The sequence below is a fragment of the Synchiropus splendidus genome, chromosome 9 (assembly GCF_027744825.2).
Source record: "Synchiropus splendidus isolate RoL2022-P1 chromosome 9, RoL_Sspl_1.0, whole genome shotgun sequence".
Classification (NCBI taxonomy): Eukaryota; Metazoa; Chordata; class Actinopteri; order Syngnathiformes; family Callionymidae; genus Synchiropus; species Synchiropus splendidus.
Window position 1 is genome coordinate 6,244,083 of NC_071342.1, and position 23,652 is coordinate 6,267,734.

The 23,652-nt window shown below is 42.4% G+C and overlaps 1 protein-coding gene across 2 annotated transcripts in view; it reads right to left on the bottom strand.

The window, feature by feature from the left end:
• The window catches only part of LOC128765090 (cGMP-dependent protein kinase 1), a 113,733-nt gene that overhangs the window by 84,481 nt on the left and 5,600 nt on the right, over positions 1–23,652 (bottom strand). The window contains exons 1-2 of one of the 2 annotated variants that reach the window (XM_053875522.1): positions 22,889–23,275; positions 11,552–11,718 (exon numbers count right to left, since the gene is read on the bottom strand). In XM_053875522.1, coding sequence (XP_053731497.1) covers positions 11,552–11,718; positions 22,889–23,193 — 472 coding nt within the window. In that variant the 5' untranslated portion in view covers positions 23,194–23,275. Of the gene's footprint in view, positions 1–11,551; positions 11,719–22,888; positions 23,276–23,652 lie in introns of those variants that run through there. The other variant, XM_053875523.1, reaches the window with a different exon arrangement.

Genomic DNA, 23,652 nt, shown 5'->3' on the forward strand with positions numbered 1-23,652 from the left:
TCATGATATCATGACGAAATGTATTCACTGTATTAGGCAAGTTCAAGTTCAATAATTTATCTTGTTTTAAGTGTGAATGTTCTACTTCTCACTATCATCTTAAACCCAGCATAACCTTGTCTTGTCTATAATAGACAGAAAATCTTAAAATGAGACAAATAACTATTAAAATACGATATGTTTCATCGCTACATCACTGCTCATTTTCCAACCCCTTAGATATAACTGTTGTCAAGTGAAGTCATCTTGCTGCATGAACAACTAATTTCACTAGTTTCAAGTACATATTTACTCTGAATGATTTATGTTCCAAGTGTCACGCTTCCTTCAACCTAGCCCTAAATACTGACTCTCAATTTCGATTCCATTCTTCTGTGCTCAGATAAGAGCCTGGTAACTCCAACCCCCAGTTAAATCCAATATTTCCATATTGTCCTCCTGACTTGGCTCCTTTTCAGTCAATTTATCTCAGCAAAAGTATGGAAAAATATCAACACAAGTTGTCTGTCTTCACTTTTCTACTGCCACTCCTTGCATCTAGGATGAGCAGAAACCAAGTGGATTTTCCATGAATGAGTGTTTTGTGCATCCTTGTAGCAGAGCAGATTATTTGTGCTCTATCTTGTATCCTCAGGCTGAACTTTCGCAAACACAGCTTATCCAGTGGCAGCAGAACTGCAGCACACCTCTCACAGTTCGTCAGTCAATTCAATTTTTTTCCCTCAAATTCAAAGCAAACAATGAAGTTTTTCATGACGTTCAACTCCTCGTTCATCTAATGTTTTATGCTTTCCAGTTTCAACAGTTCGTCTACAGCGAGGAAGCAGTCTCAAGGTTCATGCGAGAACTGGCTCAATATTTCTCTCTCGGACGAGTATTCATCGTCGCCAGCGCGCTAAACACGGGATCAATTCTCATTCAGCCGACAAACAAAGGAAGCACTAATAACCAGAGAGGCGACAGAAAGAGAAAACTGATGATGGCATGAAGAAGAGAATGAAATTGAGGTGAGATGGACAGATAGGTGCGGAAGCACGGTAGGACAGTGAGGAAAACAGGAAGTGATGAGCAGGTGAGTGAGACAAGGGGACAGATTGGGGTCAAAGTCAGTAAAATGTGGAGTTGGAGTGATAGAAGAGAACGTGACTGGTCAGGTTGGAGTTTGAGGAGATAACTTGCACCCTGTGTGTGGGGGGGGGAGGCGAGAGAATGAAAACCAGAGAGTGACAACGGGAACAACGCGCAGGCAGAAAGGGCAAATGAGAATAGGTGCGCCAGGGAAGGTGTTTTGCCGATGTGTTCAGGGCAGATGGTGCACCATGAAGGCATGATGATGACTTTTTAGAATGCACATGAATAACACATTAGTCATTGTCTTCGTGTTGACAACTGCATCAACACAAATTCCTATCTGAACAGCAGCTCAATGTGACCAGTCGATCGTGGCGTTCGGAATCCATTCTGCAGCGATTCAAAAATCCATTACGGTTGAGGCTATGATCTATATAGGATCTGCACTAGGTTCATACATGAAGCAAATCACTCGACGCTGACACATGAATAAATTTCCTGCGGGACTGTACACAATAACTGACATTTCTCGGGCAGAGATTGTATTAACATTGTGGGCCATGAAGTGAAGAGAAAGACGGTTGGTAAATGTAATTCCACCGTGCGTCAAGAGATTAGCGAAGAAATCAATATGGTCTCGCAGCATGTGACGCGGCAACGATGAGGAAAAATGTCACCACACACGTTTCATTCAATAGCAAAGTTTAATCACCTCCATTGAATTCCTATGCACTTGTTTGTATTCCATCACATTCAGGTACGTTTCACTAGAGTAGCAAGCCAAAAGGAGACCACCTGGTTTGTTTTCAAAAGTGTGAGAGGCGACTAGAAACAGTGTCTAAATGTCAGACCAATTATGGAACCCTCACCCTTTTCCTACAAGAGGAGCTAAGGGTCCTATTAAGCTGGTTGTGAGGCCCACCAGAGCACTTTCTATATGATAATACGATCACTTCGTGCGGAGAAAAACAAGGTGTGTGTCATGTGATTTTCTGAAGTGGTTGAAATGGGGTTCAATGCCATGCATTTTCAAGAGCTGGTTGTGATATACTATTAACCTAAAATTGGCTTTTGTGTGGCGCTGTCATGGTAGCGCTTGCCAGATCAGCAGCGCACAGACAATGTCATCCATCCAAAGTCACTCCGGAGCTTTTCCCTCGCTGACTTTGAAGCAACAATTTATATCATGCATTAGTTAAGTTGCCAGGCAACAATGTGCTACGCCGGGTTTGTCAGCTCACGTTTCTGCAACTAAATGCATTCTCACTTCTGTTCATAAAAAATGCGAATAAATCAGAATAATTACGATGATCAGCAGATTAGTGGCGAGAAGAGACGCCGACGATTACAGCGAAGCAGAAACAGGAGACGGTTCGTACGTGTGCTGCTCAGAACGTGTGGAGCCTCTGTGACTGTCAGGGAATGCAGACGCCCCATTTCCAAGGCAGTGTTTCTGGAGTTTATTGAGAGCAGTGCTTTCCTTCACTATGACTACTGCTAATCAGATCAAGTGTACACAATGGATAATTGCATGAAGAGCTGCTGCATCATGGCATCAGATAAATGGCTTCTTAGTTTGTTGCCATCAATCGACGAAGAGAGAGCCAAGCAGATCAATTCACATCCTCATACTGTGGTTAGAATGTGCCTCTACATTTTCAGTAGCAGTGAGTGATGGTTGTACATCAACATGAGCCCAGCAATGGGCACACTGAAAATGTTGTCACATTTGTATCCCAAAATATGTATTGATAACTTCATCTAATGTTATTGTAGCGTGATCAAACATATAGGTGCCAAGACTATTCTCTTTATACTCTCTTTTTACACTGTTTTATGAACGGTAATAGGAGGTCATTCTCACCAATACTGTGTGAGTGAGTTCGAGCAAATCGCCATCAACATTTGAAATGCCAAAAAAAAGGTATTAAATGTTTTTGTCAATTTTTCAAACAGAATACGAAGAAGACTTCTGGATTATGACAAGACCTTTAAGATTTGATTCACAGGGATGTGGTTGCAAATAAACCACGCAGGCAATATTATTTGCAACAGTCTCACACCACGTGCTACCAGGCTTTTAGCTAGGATTTAGAAACGGAGCACCCAAAGCCCTGCCACCAGCACATGAACCCGCCCCCAGCCCCTCCCCTCCCGACACACCAGGTCATCGACTGCTCTGTAAAAAACTTGTAAAATAACTTTTTTTCCTGTCTCCTGGGCAGCTGTTTTACTTGACTGACCCTGATTAATTAAAATATATATTTTCAAAATATTAGTATAATGATTCTTTCACCTTACTAAATGTTTAGTTGGTAGTAAGCATGGTCAAGACAAGCATCCAGTAGTATCAGCTGTGTATCTGTGATGGTTTCCTAAACTTTCACACCTTTAAGCAATCATAATGATAATTCATTCAAACAGTAACCGCAAGATTACGCCGGTAAATACATATGGAGGCCAGAGCTACGGCTGCACAAGGGTTGAGAATGTGCGATTTTCAATCATATTTGGCAAAAGTACCGGGCGGAAATACTTTTTTTAAGGAAACCAGTCTGATGACAATAGAAGTAGGGCATTATACAGGCACTAGCGATCAGACATTTAGGCGCCCCCACAGCTTAAAGTCTGCCTGCAGCTCAACCAACATAAAGCCCACTCTCTGTTCCAGAGTAAGCACTACATCTCTTCACCAGGATCTATAGGATCACTAGAATCAAAAAACACATTCAAGTGCGAAAATCTGTCATTGGCCCTGTGTGTCTTCTCAGTGACATCAAGTTTCGCGGTGTGATGCACCTGTCAGGGAAAATGAGACTCCTGCGAGGGGAAGAAAGAAATTCATGGAAGGTTAAATGTTATTAAAATGTCACATTTAGGATGCTGAAGTTGCCCTGGAAGAAAGAACAATCTCAGTGAAAACCTATCACAGCGTGAGAAGCATGCACTCTGAGAGAGCTGGTTCAGCGTCGCTCACTTCATGCATTCAAGTCCCACGTTCGCTGCCCACTATTCTTCATTGGATTCATTGGTGGTCAGCCGTCCCAGCAGTGCAGAAGCAGCCAATTATTCTGACCCACTCATAGAGCCATGACTTCTTGGCTGTTGTCAAAGTTCACCCAGACACTTACCCATTTGTACCTCCTACTATGAATTCACTGAGAGGCACAACAGCACAGGACCTTTCCCTTCCACTCTCATCAGTCGTAATGTTACAGCAGCTTTGCACAAGTAGGTTAATGTAATAAATTTGACAATTTCAGTTTTCAGATCATGTTTCTACTCACAGCCTTCCGTACAAGGTGTCAGACTCGATAAGGTGCAGAGTAAACGCTAAAGGGAATTATCGCATGATAAAAGATGCCGTAGAATGAAGTGTCAACAAACACCTGCGCCGCTCATTTCCACTGTTTAGATTTGATTAAACATCCATACAAACAAATCAAAGTCGCACACTTGTGCCCACACTGGTGTCCAACTGAGCGCTTTAAAGTAATATCATAACGCCGAGAGAGGGTCCAATACATCCCCCTGATGTGGCCAGGAGAGGATCAGGTCGCAGTGGGTAAACATTGCTATTCATTGATATTCAGCTGTACACCTGCGCAAAAGCAGCTGGAAAATAAAGGAGGGAACCGCCTCCAAACTACCCGCGGTTCACGTCACAGCTGAACATTTAAGACAATTCCAGGCTCCAAAATATTTACTCTAATTGCTGAAAAGAATATATTGGGGTGAAGATATTTCATAATCCTGTGCCATTGAATATCACAGCCTCTCGAGCAAACTGTCAAACATTTGGAGGTTGACATGACTCATACTGTCCCATTAGCACAGTCTCTCCGTCTGTGTGCATTTTCTCGCAGCACACTCTGTACCTGTAGTAAAAGAGACAATGAGGTCAGACAGCTAGTTCTCCCCAAAGTTAATTTCTGCATTATTCAAAGTCATAAGGACGCACACTCCCAGACCCTGGATTTATTTCCTCCTAAATCATCTGCAAAAGACTTTTTGGAAGTTATACTCATACATATTTTCGCAAACATATTATGCAAAGAGGATATTTAGTGAAATATGTGTAATATTTGCTTAAAAAATACAAACTTCTGAAGTTATTTGCATCAAAATGTCTATTTTTAAATATTTATATAATTTATTCTTAAACATACACATAGACAGTTCAGGGAATGGTTCCAATGGTAAGTAAAGACCATTTATTAACTTATGCACAGGGAAACAAAGTGAAGCTGAGTATCATAAAACCGCAGCCGAAAAAAAGCGACCACAAAAACTATTTAATTTTGAATGAAGCCTTGCAGAAAACTTGTACCCATGATGGAGACTGGAAAAGATCAAGCAAAAAATTAGTAAAATATTCTGAAGAAAAATTCAAAACAATAAAAATGAGTTGGGTAAATTGTCATTTTACCAGGTGACAGTGAAAAGAAAGAAGACCAATGGTTGTGTTACATTCAGCCCAATGCTGTTGCTCATCATTAAGTAACAAATCTCCCTCTGTGGTGGGATTCTAACATTAAACGGTTCAGATCATTTATTAATACACGATCAATAATTTATTATAGATAAGTGAGCGAGAATGAGCCAAAAAAAGGGGCTGCTTCTTTTTACATGATTCATAGAAGAGAGCTTGGGAGCAGTCTCTAACACAGGCTGTTGGTTTAGTTGACTGAGAAAACTTGTGGCTCTCCTCAATTCACTGCCATCTAACCTTCGAAAACTCCGTTTTTCGAAGGTGCACCGACGATGGTTCATTAAATCTAGGGCTCCATCTTTGTCTCCGCCTGTGCCTGTGAACTTCCCACTTCAGACCCCAATACGTGATGATCTGAGGTCAGAGTGTTCCACAGTTGTTTGTCTCTATCTGTCAGCACTGAAGAGATCTGACTAGGTGCTGCCCTCCCTGTCAGAGCCCTGTGACCTGACGGCTATCTATGTTGTGTTCCAACACATGCACTCCTCTGGTCAACAATTACCTGACAAGCTAAAAGACAGGACAAAAGTACCCACGCACAGTTATGGCTCGGATGGTCACTAGCTGGCCACTCTCTACTTTCAGTAACTTTAAGAATAAGTTCATGTTATGCAAATAAACTAACAAAAAAGAAAAGAAAATGTTTTTATGTTATGTTTTCTTTCTCACAAATGAAATGATTTTTTGTCCAAAATAAGTATCTAATGTTGTTGTCAATAGTGCTCTACTTGTTGGTTTTCTCTAGAGATTAAAAAAAGAAGTCCCGACTTCCTTCCAGCAAAAAACCCTCTCGTTCTTGCGGGGGAAGACCAAGACCAAGACCAAGAGTGTTCCCAGGGGCCTCCTCCCAGCTGCCCAGAAACAAAGGAAGCATCAATGTGGCTCCTGACTGGAACCCTCTGCTAGGTTCTTGACTGTAAGCCGGTCCAGTTACAAGAGCCAACACGACTGCATCATCTGCAGAAGACGACGTTCAGATCGACAAACCCGAGGAGCCTTTTCAAGACGACGATGACAAAGAATCCTCTCTAAAAACAGATCACATTGAGTCATCATTTTAAATGTAATTTTTTATAAGAACAGAACACAGATTTCTACTATGATCTAATAACTAATTTTTCCAGAATTATAAGAAGAGTCATCGCCTGAGTTCAGAGGAGATGAAGAAGTAAACAGGACACAAATAATCGTCACATAAATCCCACACGGCTCCACCATCAAAGCGCCATAAAAATAAATACAGCTGAAAATGATCATAACAGGATCCTTGAAATGAAATACTTGATAGTAATTGGATGTGAAACGAGGTATTGCCATCATTAGCCACCTGTACTGTCGAACCTGTGATGGATGTGGTCGCTGCAGAAACAGCTTTTGTCTGTGTTGCAATTGTTTTATTGTGCTAGGGACATAATCCGTCTGAATATTGATGCAGACCGCCAGGGTCCATTTTTGTTTCAGAAGCAGCTGGTTTGTTGGAATTTGAAAGGCCAGGTGCATCTATAACAAAAGCTAATAACACAATCTGACCTGAGGTTTTCTTTAAGGTCTACAGACTGCTGTGAGCTTTGTGCTATTGTCTTTCCTTCAAATAAATAAAGGAGCTTTTTGATTCATAAAACAGCCGGGCTAGAGCTGTATCTTAAATGTTTATCGTCATAGTGACGACTCACAATGACTTGCAAAACTCCCCGTCAATGTCACATGTTAATGATCAGCCTGCCAAGTCTAACAAGTCTTCTCTTTCATGCAACCTCAAGCTCCCGAAGGTTTGTGACATGGCTCTGCCTCCTCGTGTCAACATGAATTAAAACACCAGCAGACTGTGACGTTTCCCCAGGACCCTTCCTCGCCCCCTCCGGCTTCCAAATGTAACATTTGTTCACATGCAAAACAAGTTCGAAAACAAACCACAGAAAAGGGAATCGCCAACAGAGGCGAAGTTGGAGGCGAGAAAATGAAGGAGCTACTACTGTTAACCAAAGACAAATAATTTAAGCTCTCCCAAAGGACATGAATACATAAACTAATTGAAAAAAAAACACGGCATTAACAGCATATGACCGCTCTTGGATTGAAACCTAATTCCAATTACGCGGCAGCTCTTCCCTCATTCATCGCCTTAGAGGAAATCACAAAGCCCCTCAACAATTATTTCTCTTACAGATTCGTATCTTTCTTTTCTTCTTGTCCGTCGCTCTCAAGAGAAGCCATTCATCATGTCGGTGTGACACTTGCTCATTGGTGACTAAGCATAACTAGTCACCCCTGATACAATAATCTTCTCGCGGCCTCCGTCTGAGGGCGAAGATAAGAATTCACCCACGACCATAAGATGTGACTCGTGTGCAGTTAAAAGCAGATGTAACATGTTCACGGTGCTCAAGGTTCAGAAGGAGTTTTGGGGGTAAGCACAGTTCTTATTCTTGGCAGGATAAAAAGCATAAAAAGCTACACCTGATGAATAGTATTTCAGCTCAGCGGAGTAGGTTTCAATGTGAGTATATATAGTATATATATATCGTAATAGTTTACTGTCCAATTCATGGAGACATCAATGGAGTATCCAGTACGTGGTAACATTCACTCCATAAACCTCCCCTTGCTCTCTTTGGGGAATAGTGATGAGTTCCCCAGTCAACTGTGAGATGTAATCCCACAGCGAGTCCTGGTTCACCTCACAAGGGAGGCGACCTCTTGATACAGAGGAGCAGTGATTCAACTTGAAATCCCTCCTGAATGACCAAGCTTCCCACCCCATCTCAGAATGGACACCGACAGTTTTGGTCGGTCATGTTTGTGCTGCCTTGTCATGATCCAAAACTCGTAACCAATGACCATAAATCAAGACACTTGCTTTGTGGCACAGTTCTAGGGGGTGACATTCCCCTTCCCTGTTACTTGGAACAGGGAAGGGGAATGTCACCCCCAATATATTGACATTGGGAAGTGAACTTTAGCATCCTCTGCTGACACCAAAGTGAGCCTTCAGTGGCAAAGTAGGTTTTCAATTGAAGCACATTCTGCCTTCTGTGCCTTTTTCATTCCACATGTAGCAACATAAGGCGTGATATACAGCGAGTGTCAGCCAATGTAATTCAGTGAAGAGAGCTTCTGAACGAGGAGTTCCACTATGGTGCCAAGCTCAAAATGATGATCTCATCCGCATAAAGTTGACCAGAAGGCCACCAAACCAAGAACTGTCCTCACAATGACTGTTCCAAAAATGTATGTCCCTACTGGCTCTGGAAAGAACAGATAGGTTGGTAATGCTGTGGGTATGCAACAAACATTCCGTGGATGAATAAATAATAAATGTTTTTTTATGTACGTGCCTTCAGCGATGATGGTACAGACTGGGCGGCTCGCTGACAGAACAGGAGCGGGTCAATTCAAGTCGAAATGATTTCTACTTTCCAACCCAAGGATCACACATTTCCCCTTTATTTGATCATTTCTTTGCTGTCCATGGTGTCACATATCTTTCATCTAGAGCCTACTGTTTAATTAATAGCCAATTATATAATGGAAAATGGTGGTGGGGGGTTGTTTATTTTTCATATTCTGAAAAGCAAAGTATGAAATATTAAAAGCAAAAAACATAAATTAACTTTCTTTGATAGACATGTATAGAAATCTTTTCTCAACTATTTATGCAATATTAAAAAAAAGAATCACATTGGATATCAAATACAGTGGTACCTCGGTTTTCGAACGTCCCAGACTTCGAACAAATCGCAGTTCGAACAAAAAATGTAAGATTTTGCTTCTGATTTCGAACAAAAATCCAGAACTCACACGCCCCCGAAAAAAGCCGCTAAAAACATAACGTGCGCGCTTTGTTATTGTGTATAACGCAGCCTCTGTATGCAGACGTGTCCCGTTAGCTACATTTACTGACGGTTTTCTCTTCATATTGAGGTGTAAAAACTTTCCTGTCTCCGCACTGGACCGTGGTAGAGTGTCACAGGGGAGGTGCTCACTCTCCACACCTCCGAGGCTGGAGCACTCACTCCAGGGTTTGATGTCTTGTTGTGGGCTGGAGCTGGGACAGGGATGAGGCGAGTCTGGGACAGAGCGTGACTTGGTTTATGACTTTGTCACAGCCAAACTGCACAGAAGCGCACATTCAGAGCTGGACACGCACCGGGCACCTCTTCCCTTCTGGAGAGACGTCACTCACTCGGCAACCCCTCCCACATGCAGCGGCCACACACATAGAGGAACAGCGCACCTGCAGCAGACACTCTACATTCACTCCTACAAAAGCCTATTTTAAGGCTTGGAACGCATTCTTTCTTTTTCCATTCATTGTAATGGGAAAAATCGATTCAGATTTCGAACAAATCGCTTCTCGAACGGCCGTCTGGACCAATTGTGGTCAAGAACCGAGGTACCCCTGTATTCTATATTATTCACTATTCAGTAAAGTATTTAGAATTTTCTTTTTCAATTCAGTGTATCCCTAGTTTGTAATAATCAAAGTGTTATTTTATTTCATGAAACCAATTCAATCGGCTGATACCATCCATCTGGTGTTGCAGTATCTGGCCTCGACACTCAGAAATTTACTTGACAGATACAGGGAAGGGCTCAGTCAGCAATCGTGGTGTAGAATAGAAGTATAGCCAGAAATAGAGTTGTGCCACATGTGTCACCAGCAAACCCTTTTTTTGAGGCGCCAGAGTCAAATGAACACAAATACTGAGATCTAGGGATTACAGACGAAGCTGCTCACCCCGTGAACTGGCAACAGATAAGTGATAAGCTCAAGATGAGATGAGATGAAAGTGAGAGAGACTTTCAGGGCAGTAGCGGTATGAGCAGCCTCGACGCCTCCTCCTGACGTATGAGTAGCCTACATACCTTCCTCTCAAGACTCACATTCACGTACAAATATGAGCTCAAGGTGAAGTGTGCTCACATGATTAGGTGAGACAAGTACGGACATCTTAATTTTCATTTACAATCACATTTGTTAGATGGCGTGTGACTTTTAAGTGAGAAGAAATGGCCACCAACTATCAAAATAATTAAAGTGATGCACCTTCTGTCCTCCCACTACATGACTTGTGAATTCCACCCCAGTGACGCCAAAACAAACACCTATTTCTTAAAATGAATTGAAGTACTTGGCGTTCCCTGTTTGATTGTATAGACCCACAGTTAACGTAATTTGGATAAAATTGCTCTGTCGGAAATATACAACTTGCGATCAATAATGACATTCTCGCTCGAAAAAAGTAATAACCTTTGAATGTCACGTTTGTACAGCGTTCCACCAGAGCCATGTTTATTGCTCTTCCGGATCCCACGTGGCTTTTAAAAAGGGAACATTACAGCATGGATTTTTTTCCCCATTGCAATTGTGTGTCAAGAGAAAATATTTGACCATTTCATGGAAGATAGAGGCGATAACAATGCTTTATCTGTTCCAGCTACGGCAATAAGCAGGACAATGTGAATATCAACATTCCCATAACAATCGGTTGTGTGACAGAGACAGTGACAGGAATCATTTCCCTGGAGGTCACGGCTGGTTTCATGTCTAAAAGGCTCTTCCACACACCCCTATAATGACAGGGATGGACATGGCATATAAGCCAGGAATCAAAATCCATTCCGCATATCGAGGACCTGTTAAAGTTGATAAAGATCTCTCTAGTAGGAACCTTTTCCTCAGTGAAATTAAAACATCGGCTCAGATTTGGTGTCATGGCGCTTCTTCACACGTCCACTCAGTGCTAAAGCAGCTAAAGCAGCAGTCCCTACTGGCCTCACGCACCGCATAAAGAAGCAGAGATAAAGCCCTTGATCACAAACGGAACCATCAACGGGTGAGTGAGTCATACGGCGTGTTGTGATCTACAGTTTTAGTTCAACTCTCCACAGAAGGCCATCAATATTGCCCTTTCATCATTCCCCACCTGTAGTTTTTCATTCGGACTGTAATGAAAAACAATGAAACTCCTGCGTGTGTGGTTTTACCTTCCATGACGTACACCAGGGAGCCCACATCTCCTTCCTTGATGATGCAGCTGTCTTTGCCGTACTCTACCGGGTACATGCAGTCTACGATTTCCTGGATCTGCGACAGCTCCAAGTTCTTCATGAAGTCATTGTCGAGGATGGCTTCTTTGATCAAATCCTTGGACCTAAAAGAGGAGAACATTTGATCAACATTGGTAGCTTTTTAAGCAAGGTTTTTCTTGGAAACGTCCCATAATCAAATGCAAGTTTGGCTTCAGGGTTGCACAGTCAAAGTGAGAGTGGCTTTCGGGAGATCATTTTACTCCTTTCGCAGAGGATGTTGATTTCCCTAATGCAGTGGTTCTTAACCTTGTTGGAGGCACCGAACCCCACCAGTTTCATATGCTCATTCACCGAACCCTTCTTTAGTAAAAAATAAAATATTTTTACTTTAATTTTTACTGGTGCACGAAATGAATTGTGCATTAATATCACTTTGTTCAAATAACAAAACCAACACAGCAGACCGGTAGGAAATCACAGAGCAGGACGCTTTCAATGACTGTGCCCACTAACTGCAGACTAGACTGAGGGGTGGACCTCAGCGGCGGAGGCTCCACCGAACCCCTGAGACCGACTCACCGAACCCCTAGGGTTCGATCGAACCCAGGTAAAGAACCACTGCCCTAATGTGAAGTGGCATGACCAGGGTCAGCAAAAGGTTTGGATTTTGTAAACAAAAACCACAACATAAAAGTGACAAATAACTGCGTCTTAGGAAAGAATTTTGGTGGTGGTTTAAAGTCACCAAAATATTGTACACTAAACAATTTGCGGGCCGATCAAAACTGCTCAACAGTCTAAACATTCCATTCTTTGACAGAACTAAAGCTGTAACAATAGTTCCTCACATAAGTGTCACCTTTAATATTTGAAGTGAATTTTAGCAATAACCTTCTCCGTGTTTCACTTCCAAAGTAATGAAGCAGACAGTCCAGTACAGGGGTGGGCAAACTGTACCACAAAGGACCCCAGTGAGGGGGTGTGTTCCAACCAATCATGAGGACTCCTTTTCACCAGTCAGGTGTCTCAATTCAGACAGGTGCTTCATGTTTGGCACCCACTGGCTAAACAGTGCGAGCTTGATCAGCTGGAACAAAAACCTGCCCCACCATGGCCCTTTGAGGAGCGGATTGATACCTATGGGCTAGTCCACACAACCATCCGCTTCCCCATCTGTAAGCAAATTCTTTCACCTCTATCAGTTCTCAGTGCTTTTCCAGATTTACGACTTTAACAATCTCCACCAGCTTACCTGTTTTCAACATGGTTTTTTGGCAATATTCACATTAAAGCAGTTTCCAATTTCATATCAACTGTATGTATTGTTGTATATGTACGTTTTTTGCGGCCCACATAAAAGTTGTATACCATTGGGTCCCAGGGCCTTGAATTTATTTTCCAACGATAGAAAAAATGTGTTTAAATTGATTCAAATCAATAGCCGCGTACGTAAGGAGTCGGATAAGAGCAAAGCTAAAAGTTAAAGCTCCTATTCCTTTCATTCACATCGGACCTGTTGAACAAAATGGACGGACGTCTAAAAAGACTTGACAATTGTATTTTAATAGCCAGGTGCTTGTTGTCATGGCATGGGAATATGTGCTGCATCCTCTGCAGCAGGAAGGTAGCAGGAACAGAAATAGGCCCAAGACTACAGAAAAGCAATTGTGATGCATAGCATCCTTGAATGAATCATTCATTAATGCGACCACAGTGCTTATGATCGAGATCAGAAAGTTAGGTTTTTAGAAAATGCCTCACTTGACAGATGGAATGAATTTGCAAATGCAAACGTGAAGCGTACAATCATGTCAAGGGCGACAGTGGAATGAAAACAAATGGCAATATCTTGGCTATAATGGATCTGGACGGTTTTCATTTAATGCTGAGAGCAGGAGCCGAACGGATGGAGGGCCTTTCACAGGTGAGCATTTTCCTTTTTCCTTAACGCACCATGACGAAGTGGACCGAAATGTTTAATTAACTATAAAGTAAACGTGCAGTCGTCAAGGTGCAGCTGAGGGTGCTAATGAATGAGCCCTTTGTCAGGTAGGCTGAAAGGAAAATGGCATCAGAGCCCATTAAGTCAAATCTTCATTTGAATTACAGAGGACACGCCGCATGCTTTGATCAGAACGGTTTGTTTCTGAAATGCAGATTCAGATAACAGGAGATGCAGAAGGGTGACCAGGCCTAGACTAGAGGAACAATAAATCACTTCCCACCAAGGATGAACTTTGTCGAGTTGTTTTGAATGACAGACTGTATAGAGGTGTGTCTGAGAAGGGGGTCAGATCCTTCACGCTGCCAAACAACATCTCTATCACTACAATTAAACTGGGAGTTCACTAAAGAAACAATTCAAAATCACCATCATACACTTATTTGTTAAAAGGCTTGCTGTTTTTTGCTTTTCAAGCTGAGTGATCTCATGTGTTCCTCAGACTAAGATGAAATACAATCTCACGTTTGTGTGTTCTTCTCAGAGTGTTTTTAATTCATGAGATCATGAGTCGCCGCAAAATTTGTAACAAAAAAAAGAATAGAATAGATGAGGAGGTTTAGGAAAAGCTGGACAGGTGGAGGTATGTTTGAGTGGGAAAGAAGAGGGGTGAGCCAACATAGCCAAGATAGAATACATTTGTGATGCAGGAGAAACAGTAGGGGTCGTGAAATTGAATGAGTGCAAGTATTCAGAGTTATCGCTCAAAGTAATGGTCTGTGCACAAGGGAGGCGAGGAAAAGACGGAGGAGCTGACTGTCAGGGGTGATTGTGAGAGTAAAAGGAACCTCTATAGGGCCAAGACGAGAACCAGAGTTTGAAATGGTTGAGTTGAAGACGCTCATATTTTCAGTGGGAGGGAGAAGAAAGGACATATTTAGAATTATCAGAGGGACGGCTCATGGGGAAAGCTAGGGAGGCTAGACTCAGATGGTTTGGTCACATGGAAATCAATAAGAGACAACCGATGAGGTCGATGGCTGTGATAAAGGAGGATGTGAAGAGGATATGTGTGACTATGGAGGATGATCAAGATTGGTTAATGAGGGGGACTTGCTCTGGGAAATGTAGAAAGGAGAATCATGAACATTAGAGTGGACACGTTCCTTCCACAGAGTCTGAGTCAAAATCTGAGCAAATTTGTAGATGGCCATAATTGAGCCTGTGCACCAGATACTATGGACAGAATGTTTAGGCACAGCCAGGATGGAGAGAGCCTTCAGTGAGGACCCCATCACTGGTTTTCGCAAATGGTGGGATGCAGTAAGATCCTCAAACCAAGAGTCACCATTAAAAGTGACGCAGTCAGGAAGAAAATCAGCTTCTCTAAACCTGAGAATGGGTTCAGTGGAGAGACCCTTCCCCAGGTGCAGAAGGTCACATACTATGGGCTCTTGTTTACGAGTGAGAGAAAAAAGGGAGTTCTTGATTTGCCAGTCGGTTACAAGCATCACAGCGCATTAGAGAGCCAGTTGAGAATGCTTGGGTGTTCTGGGCATAACTGGCAGGGAACAAACCCTGTGGCTGACTGTGTCTCTGCCATTCAGCTTTCCCCAGAAGAGGGTGTCAGAGGAGAAGAAATCTGGATGGATGTGGACCACATGTTGACCATCAGACTGGTTGATGGCTGAGAAAAACAACCAGAAAAAAGATGCAAATGCAAATGGCAGTATTATATAAGAAGCCACATATAACTGAATTATTGAAGTTCCTATGGGTGATCGACAGACACACATTCAAACTCCTGATGCGCTTCACAGTGGCTCATGCTTGAAGATCAAGTCACCGCGTAATGCAGGACAGCAGTTCATATTGACGCCAGTCTTGAGGATATTTAGTATATTGGTAATCACTTCCTGTCTGCAGTATTTCTGAGGCAAACTATGATCAGTCAACTGTTTAAACTGGATTCAACTGGATTTCAATGAACCATTAAAAGGGCCTTTTCTTTTAACGGTTCATTTTCTGTCAATATATCAATATTCACCAGGCTTCTGAATGAATCAGGGCGCGGTAATTACACAGAGGGTTTGGTGGTCGCCTGCTCCTTGAACAGTCTCTTCTCCATTAAGTCTGACTTGTTTGGCAAAGTTCTCAGAGGTCGCTTCTGATGGAGTGTCAGGCTGGTAAATGGGGTTAATAATATGTATCAGGGTCAATCCAACAAGGAGTCCTCTTCATAGTACAAGGCAAATCTTGCAGAAAACCCTCCAACCCCCTGCTGTCGCCTGGCTGACGGAGTCAAACGTGCGTCTTCTCGCGCTTCTTCCTTTGTGCCCTTTTTAGAAATGGATTTTAGAGGTACCAGGCTCCCGCTGATCATCAGAGGAATGTAAAGCCAGAAGGACAAATAACGTGGAAGGCATTTATGAGTCAGCGCTCTGACAGAAGATCCTCTGAGAACCATCAGAGCTGAGCCCACAAACCACCCAACTATCCAAACAAAACTTCAAGCGGCGCCTGGTATTTATCACTTGTTTGGATTTACTTGCCAAGAAGTGGGCAGAGATTTTAAAAACAGGAAAAGTAAACGCCTCTAAAATGGACACGCTGTTTCAACCCCGATCAACAAAACAGAGGGGCATCTATGTGAAGCAACAGAGGAGAAAATAGTCCAAGATAAAGACAATTAAAGATGTTCAGTGTGATATAAAAACCTATTAGTAGTGAAGGTAGTTGTGTCTTTCCCTTACTAGCAAGACAGATTGAAAAAATAAGATTGTAATCTCAATTGCTGTTGTTTTTAATTACTGTGAAACACAGGGTGAAACCGGAACATGAGAAATATCATTGTAAGTTTGTCGTGGATAAATGCAGTGTCTCTCATGAAGTTTCCACACACTGTACCGTCCTCTCGATGCTCTGCTTTTTCTCTCTGTCAAAAACTGACTTAACAGAAGACAGAGCAGATGGAATCTCAATAAGAGAAGGAAGTCAAGATGAGGCCGAACTTCCTAGTTAGAGAGTTCGCTTCATGCTCGTCAAACTCACTGCATGGGGGACCTGACAGAAAAGATGGAGGTGCTTCCTGTATTCGCCATGTTCCAACTGCTCACAGGTCCACATGGGCTTCGGGAACATTTCCTTTTCCTGCACATGGTTTGACTTTAAACAGGTTGAACATGTGGCAGGCCTTATTTCCCCTTGAGTCAGGCAAGCTGAAGACGGGGTCTGGGGGCCGGACAGTGTCTACAATTAAAGAGACAGAACACTAACCTGGGCTCCAGTCCAGGTGGGAGTTTTGAAATACATGCAAGGGTTTTGACTCATTTAAGAGAGATGCTCTTAACTGGGTTTTGTTTTTTTAACACAACCGAACGTACAAATTAATGAATTAAAAGACATCAAATGAAATCAAAGAGCCAGTTTTACAAACAAAAATGCGTTAAATTTGGGCTACAAGGTGATGCCAATTGCTCAATTAATTTGTCTTGTTCAAAATCACTTATAAAATGGATCCTAATAAGCACCTGATCACACATTATTCTGCTGTTTAAAATAAACCTTCTTTCTATTTCCATGCAGTTTTGTGTTAATTATATATCATACACCAGGTGTCCGCCACATGAAAAACAACTGTGGCGCACCACTACAGCTTAAATGAGAGCCGCCATGTCTTCAAAAAAAATAATCAAATCTCACATGATCAAACGTATTAAAACAAAGGCGAAGCATCAAAACAAGCAGGTAACACGTAATGCATCATGGAGATGGTGGTAGTTTTCGGCATGTTTTCAATGGAAAAATCCAGAAAGAAACCTCCTGATGACTGAGGTCTGTTGCCTCTTGAACAGCATTTCGTCTGAAATATCACCAATTCACTATATGTCAAAACCTTCCCATTATTATCCCCTTATTTCTCTATTGCTCTCTCTATCTGTCAACGTATCTGTCAACTTCCGTCAACGTCATGCTACAACACTTTTTCAAAATATAATTTTTGAGTTGTATTCAAGAGTTCGGAAATACATGGTCGCACAAGTGTTCGAGCCTGGGTTCGAACATCAGTATGAGCTAAGCTAGGCTAACCACGATGATGGTTAACTGTTAGCGAGATTTGTCACAGTCGAGTCGGAAACACAACAAACCTTCTAAAGTGCCACAATGATTTAGCATTATGGCTAACGGCTAACATGGACCCATTGGACACAAGACTCGCAAAATTCATAAGACCATTTACACGTTTTATTTAGCTTCAGGATTTTTTTTCTTAAAATAATAGCTCTAGTTCACAAATACATACATTACCATACTTTGCCATACAGTCACTCCTTTATACATATCCTAGATTCCAGATTGCTGCCAATACACAGCCCGACTGATAACAAGGTAGCACTGTCATTACGAGTCTTGCTAGACACCCAACTATACAGGCGGTCAAGACCTCTACACTGCGTTGGCAAGAACCCTGCAATCGCAATTTTGAAAAACGATTTGACTTGTTTTACTTTTGTTCCACATGAAGAAAGGAAAAGTACTTTACGGGAAAGGGAGCACTTCATTTTTAAGCTCCCAAAGAATTCAAGGGAGAACAATAGTCTACTCTTTAGTATGTCAAACACCCCAAATTGAAGACAATTTATTTTTAACTTGGGAAGGAAGTGAAAGAAAAGAGCAGAATCCAAACTCATCGGAAACCCTCTTCATTGGCCTGTTTATGAGCACAGCACCCATGAGGTTAGTCACTAGTGACGGGATCTCCTATCATTGGCTCTCTTAAAGCAACACTGAGCAACCAGACCCTTATAAAAACATCAGCCTTCCTCTCTTTTGTGAGGATGATATATAAGCCTCCATCCATTCACGATGGTTCGGGGCTAAGCAAGTTCAGCTTTCCTTAAAAGGAGAAAATATGCTGGTTTCGCAGGGGAAAAAAGGAGACGGGAGGCCGTCAAAGTGGGAGCGACCGGCGGGAATATAGAAGCAATGTAATGGATGTTTGAGGAATGCTCAACAAAAGCCCTGGTTAAGAAGATGAAGTGAGTGAGAATTTACGAAAAGGATAAACATTCAGTCATATCTAACAGGCGTGATTGCTGCACTTCAAAAGTTAAAAAAAGATGGAAAGCCCTCGCTATTTCCCAGTCGGCTTGAGTGCACGCGCAAGCTGGTGCGTCTAAGTTAGTAAAGCTCAAACATTTTAGTTCAGCAGAAGTTTGGGTGGAGTGAGAGAACAGTGGTGGGGGGCAAACTGGAGGTACTTCATTTTGCTGTGTGGTCTTCAGTGAGCGGCCAAACACTTTTCCAACACAGCTTAAGTGCGGTCACTGCCCATTGAACCAAATGTAATTTGGATTTTAGCTACCTCTCAAGCAACTTTGAACAAAGACAGGCCACATAAAGTTTCTAATCTGCTTTCTTACGGATGAAGATCCAGTAAGTCAGGAGATTTTGCTCTTCTGTCCCAGGATGTCTTTTAAATATGTGAAGTATATTTTAAGCAATACAGTCAGAAGTCTACTTCAACAATGACCAGAAAAACACTCAGAGAGACCGCTTGTTTATGTCAGTATTTCTGGATAATTTGATTAAAATCTGGTCAACCTTTTTTCGTGTATTATAAATGTATCATTAATTTTTATTTTATTTTATTCTCTTACAGTCAGATAAACGCTGACAATCACAATAACCCAAAAACATTAAGTAACAAAGCAATTATTCATTTATTCACAATTTTAATGACATAAATAGAGCATTTTTCAGGTCAAGGACTTTTGAAGCCCAGTTTCTTGTGGGCTAAGTGAACAGAAAGGGGTTGATTTGTGTATTTTGTCTTTCTAAGATATGTGACACATTTGCAACACTTGACAGCTTACAATAGGTGAGTGATTTGTGACCAGATCCTTCGATTTGAAGTATGATAACAAACTATTTTAAGATGCTACCCAGACTCCTAATTATCGAAATAAATAATAATAAACAACCCTTCTATACAGTGGCAGGAGGCCAAAAATGCTGCGAGGATTCTGAGGAGTTCCTTTAAAAGAACAAGGAGCCTCAGAATATAATGTAATTCTCTCCCGGATGAAGGCGCGGTGTGGCAGACACAAGGTAAAAAAATAGAAAAAGTGAGAGACTCATGCTGAAAAGGCTTTGAAGTATTCAAAGTCTCCGAGAGGCTTTTTACTGCTGAGAGACGGAGTACATTTTTTGTATCATCACAAGACTTCTTAAAACCACACAAAGCTGAAGTCAAATTTTTCGTAGCTCTGGAGAGTACTCCGGAATTTGACAAGGAAGTCTTATTTCACCTGAATTCTGGTTCTGCTTTTTTTTTTTTCCAAGAAAACAATGGGCTCTAAAGTGCAAGCATGAGCACCAACCTCAAGCAGAAATAATTACATCCTCTCAAGCTGATAAGTTAACCAGGAAACAGGTTTCAGATATACCTAAACCAAACTTGGAACATAATTTCATGGGCCGCTATCTACTGTACGCTCTAAATTCAGCCGTTGATGCTCGGAGCCACCTCGTTTTGTAAAAGTATTCAGAGACAAAATTTCACCTTATCAAACTTATGACGGTCACAACTGACTGAACATTATAGACGTCAAATCGCAGTGATGGTGAGTCTGGGGGTGTGTGAGCATGTGTTCATTTTTAACCTAAAAGTGGAAACATTTTTCTGAATATTGCAGGATTTCCACCACATATAAACTAATGTGGTGCACCGGCACCGCCACAGCTGCAATGGCATGAGAAAAATGAACTCTTTTTAAAGATGAAATCTTCAGTGATCAAACACATTAAAACGAAGTGGAAACTTCGAAAGAAGTGGATAGCACATAACACATCACGGGTTTCAGCGATTTATTTGCAGAAAAATCCCAAAAGAACCTCATAATGACTGAAGTCCATTGCTCGCAGAACTGTCGTTGTGCATTCCTAAAAAAACGGACCGCATGAGAACGGCTTAGATAGGAAAGCATGTGTGTGCGTGTGTGTATAGCTGGCTTAATCCTTACTTACGGGGGACCAATTTTGACCAAACACCATCTCGTGAGGACCTTATGCCTTTGTGGGGACCATTTGGCTGGACGCCACAAATCCCATCCTCAATTTCAGGATGAAGACATCAAAATAACTGGGTCATCATAGTCAGGTTAAAGTTTGTTTATAGTCCTGGTTAAGGTTAGCCGTTTGAGTTGGGCAGTTAGGTTTAGGGTTAGAGGCTGGGGAAAGCGTTCCAATGACATCCAATGACAAAGATACAAAGGTATATGTGTGTTTTGCGCATCAAAGGACATGATGATATGATCGCCATCTACATCCAATGACCACAAAAAAAAAACCCTGTCATGAAAGACTTGCAGCTAGTGGTGACACATTCCTACTGCACGTGAAACACAATGACATCATTTTCGGTCATGGCACAGCGAGGAGCAGTGGCTCAACCCCTGACCAATCACACCACAGTAGTGAGTCAACATCAAGTGAGCAAGGTAGGACCTTTAAAACACAGATTCGATTCATTCGGCCCATTTATTTTTACAAATTATAATTTATCCATAATGGTTGGTTCCAGATTATTCTGAGTCAGTCGTGTCTTCACTGAATCCATCTTTAGCTTTAATTTCTCATTTGTGTGCCAAGATACTTGTAGACTACACACGTTAAAATATTTTTTTTATGTATTTAAATACATGGACTTGGACCCTTATTCTTCTTCAAACATGGTGGTGTCCAGATATACTACTTGTCTAAGTTGGTCGTCTTCCATATTTCTTTGGACATATTGTTGCTACAGCCCTGAAAGATGATGGCATGACTGATCTTGTTTAGTGCCTTTCTTTATCCTTCTTGACCCCTCCAATGTGTTGTGTTTTGAACAGCAACACCAAACGCACAGAACACATGGACGCAGTGATCAGTGACATTTGAAAGGGGTGGGTACAATTCCATTTGTAAGAGGAGCATGAGAGCGCCTTTAACCCTCACCCCATTTCGCTCATTGCCATAACAGTATCATTGACCATCAAAAAGGAATTGAATTATACAGAGAAAGTAAATGGTGGTCAACAACATCTGAGTCTCAATATGGGACTAAATGAGCAGTTTAAATGGAATTGCTTTGTGGGCTGACTTCTCTAAAGCCCTTCCCAAGTCACCACAAACATAAAACAAGCTGATCGAGGCGCAGTGAAAGTCATTTTGTCTCCTGCTATCCAATTAGATGTTTAATTCTCTCAATAATCAATTATTTAAATCGCCCATACTGCTCTGCAGCACCAAGTGCAAAACAGGACACAAGTGTGGGGGTTTGTTAACTCAGCCACATGGCTCTGACAAGTGTAACAAAGACGAATGACCTGTTGACTGCTCCAATAAATAAGCACCTTCATCTGTAATCTTATTCCCGGAAATCCTTGCCGCTTTGTTGACGCCAATAATGACATTTACACCCGGCACGCCTGACGTGATTTGCCACAGTTTTTTTTGTTGGTTTGTTTGTTTGTTTTCTGTCTTCTAGCACAAGCATGAATACTACATGGCATGAAGCCATTTGTTTTCACCATCTCCACTCTCAACAAGTCACACATGGAAGGTGACACGCTGTAAGCAGAGAGTGAAATTAAAGCACCGCACACGTGTGATGCTGCAGAGAGGAGGGATCTCCACAAATGTAAACACAGGGAGTCTGTTTAGGCTCACAGAATCACAGCTTCCATACACTTAGACGGAGAATCCCTCACAACACATCTTAATGCAGTTAGTTTGAACACATTTCTTTTTTTATATCTCATAACAACAAGTGTGTGGTTTCAATTCCCAGGACTAATCTCGCAGTCTAATTGGAATGGTGTAGATGTTTCTCGCCCCGATGAGGAAAGTTTTTGGCTCTCCGCTGAAACTATTATCCTGAAGTGTTAACGATATGTCGCATTATCACATGAAAAAACGTTATAACTGTGCAAGTGTTCTGCTGCAGTTGATTTGATTTGCCACTAATATATTTATGGAGTGCTATTTGTTATAATTCAGGTGTGTTTTTGGACTTTGAGGGTGAGGTCAGCGTGCCACACAGACCCAGCTTTTTTCTGGAAATAAAAAAAAAAAAACTCCTCAGGAAATAACTTTCTGCGCGAAAAGAATGAATGATGTCACTGATACTAATGAACTCATTATAAGTACTGAAGAGTCAGCTGTCGCTTCACTATAAAGGGCTGCGCACTGATCCACAGGTGAACTACCTGCTCATCGCTACTACCATTCAAATGTGAATGATGGTGAATGACACGACACTTGAGGACAGACAAAGCTGCAGTCGATGTCGGAGTCTGGACACCTACTGTGGGCTTTTGGGGTAGAACGGTAGTGTGACATGGCTGAGATCCTGGATGTCGAAGGCGGTGGGTTCGGCTGAGATCGCCTGCCTCTTGGTCCGCTGCTGTTCGTGCATCTCATTCTGCTTGTGGACCTGCTGGGTCGCCGGCTTGATGACGGATCGGTACTTGTCCAGTTCGTTCTGTAGCCTCTGGATGAGCTCGTCTTTCTGGTCGAGCTCCAGCTCCAGCTCGTCTATGAGCGCGTCTCTCTGCCGGAGCTCCTCGATCTTCTCCTGCAGCGCGTACTGGAGGTCGCGCAAGGTTCCCATGTTTCACTCAACAAGTTTATCCAAAGCGGTCGAATGCTCGTCCTCTCGCCTTTGCCGCGCGGCTGGGAAACTTTGGCGGGCATGAACAGCGTCTCTCCTGAGGGTGGGGAGAGGGGAGGGGGAGGGAATCCTGGACGCAAAGGTATGCTTCGGTAGATCCCGCGAAAGTGATTCCCTCCACAATCGGGCAAAGTTTCCTCTCCTCGCTCGCTCTCGCTCTCGCTCTCTCCCCAGCGTGCGACAGTGCAGACGCGTCTTCGCCGAGTGCGTCAAGCTGCGCACGGCGAGGGGGGCGCCTACAGGAATCTGCGCCACAGTGCAAGTCTGTCACTCCAAACAGAAGCACGTTCAGCTCCCGTGAACAATGGAGTCAGGGAGAAATCACGGTATCGGGGAAGCATGTCATCATTCAGCCCTGAGGCTGCCAGGGAGCGAGCTGGAGACGCGCCGGAGCTTTAA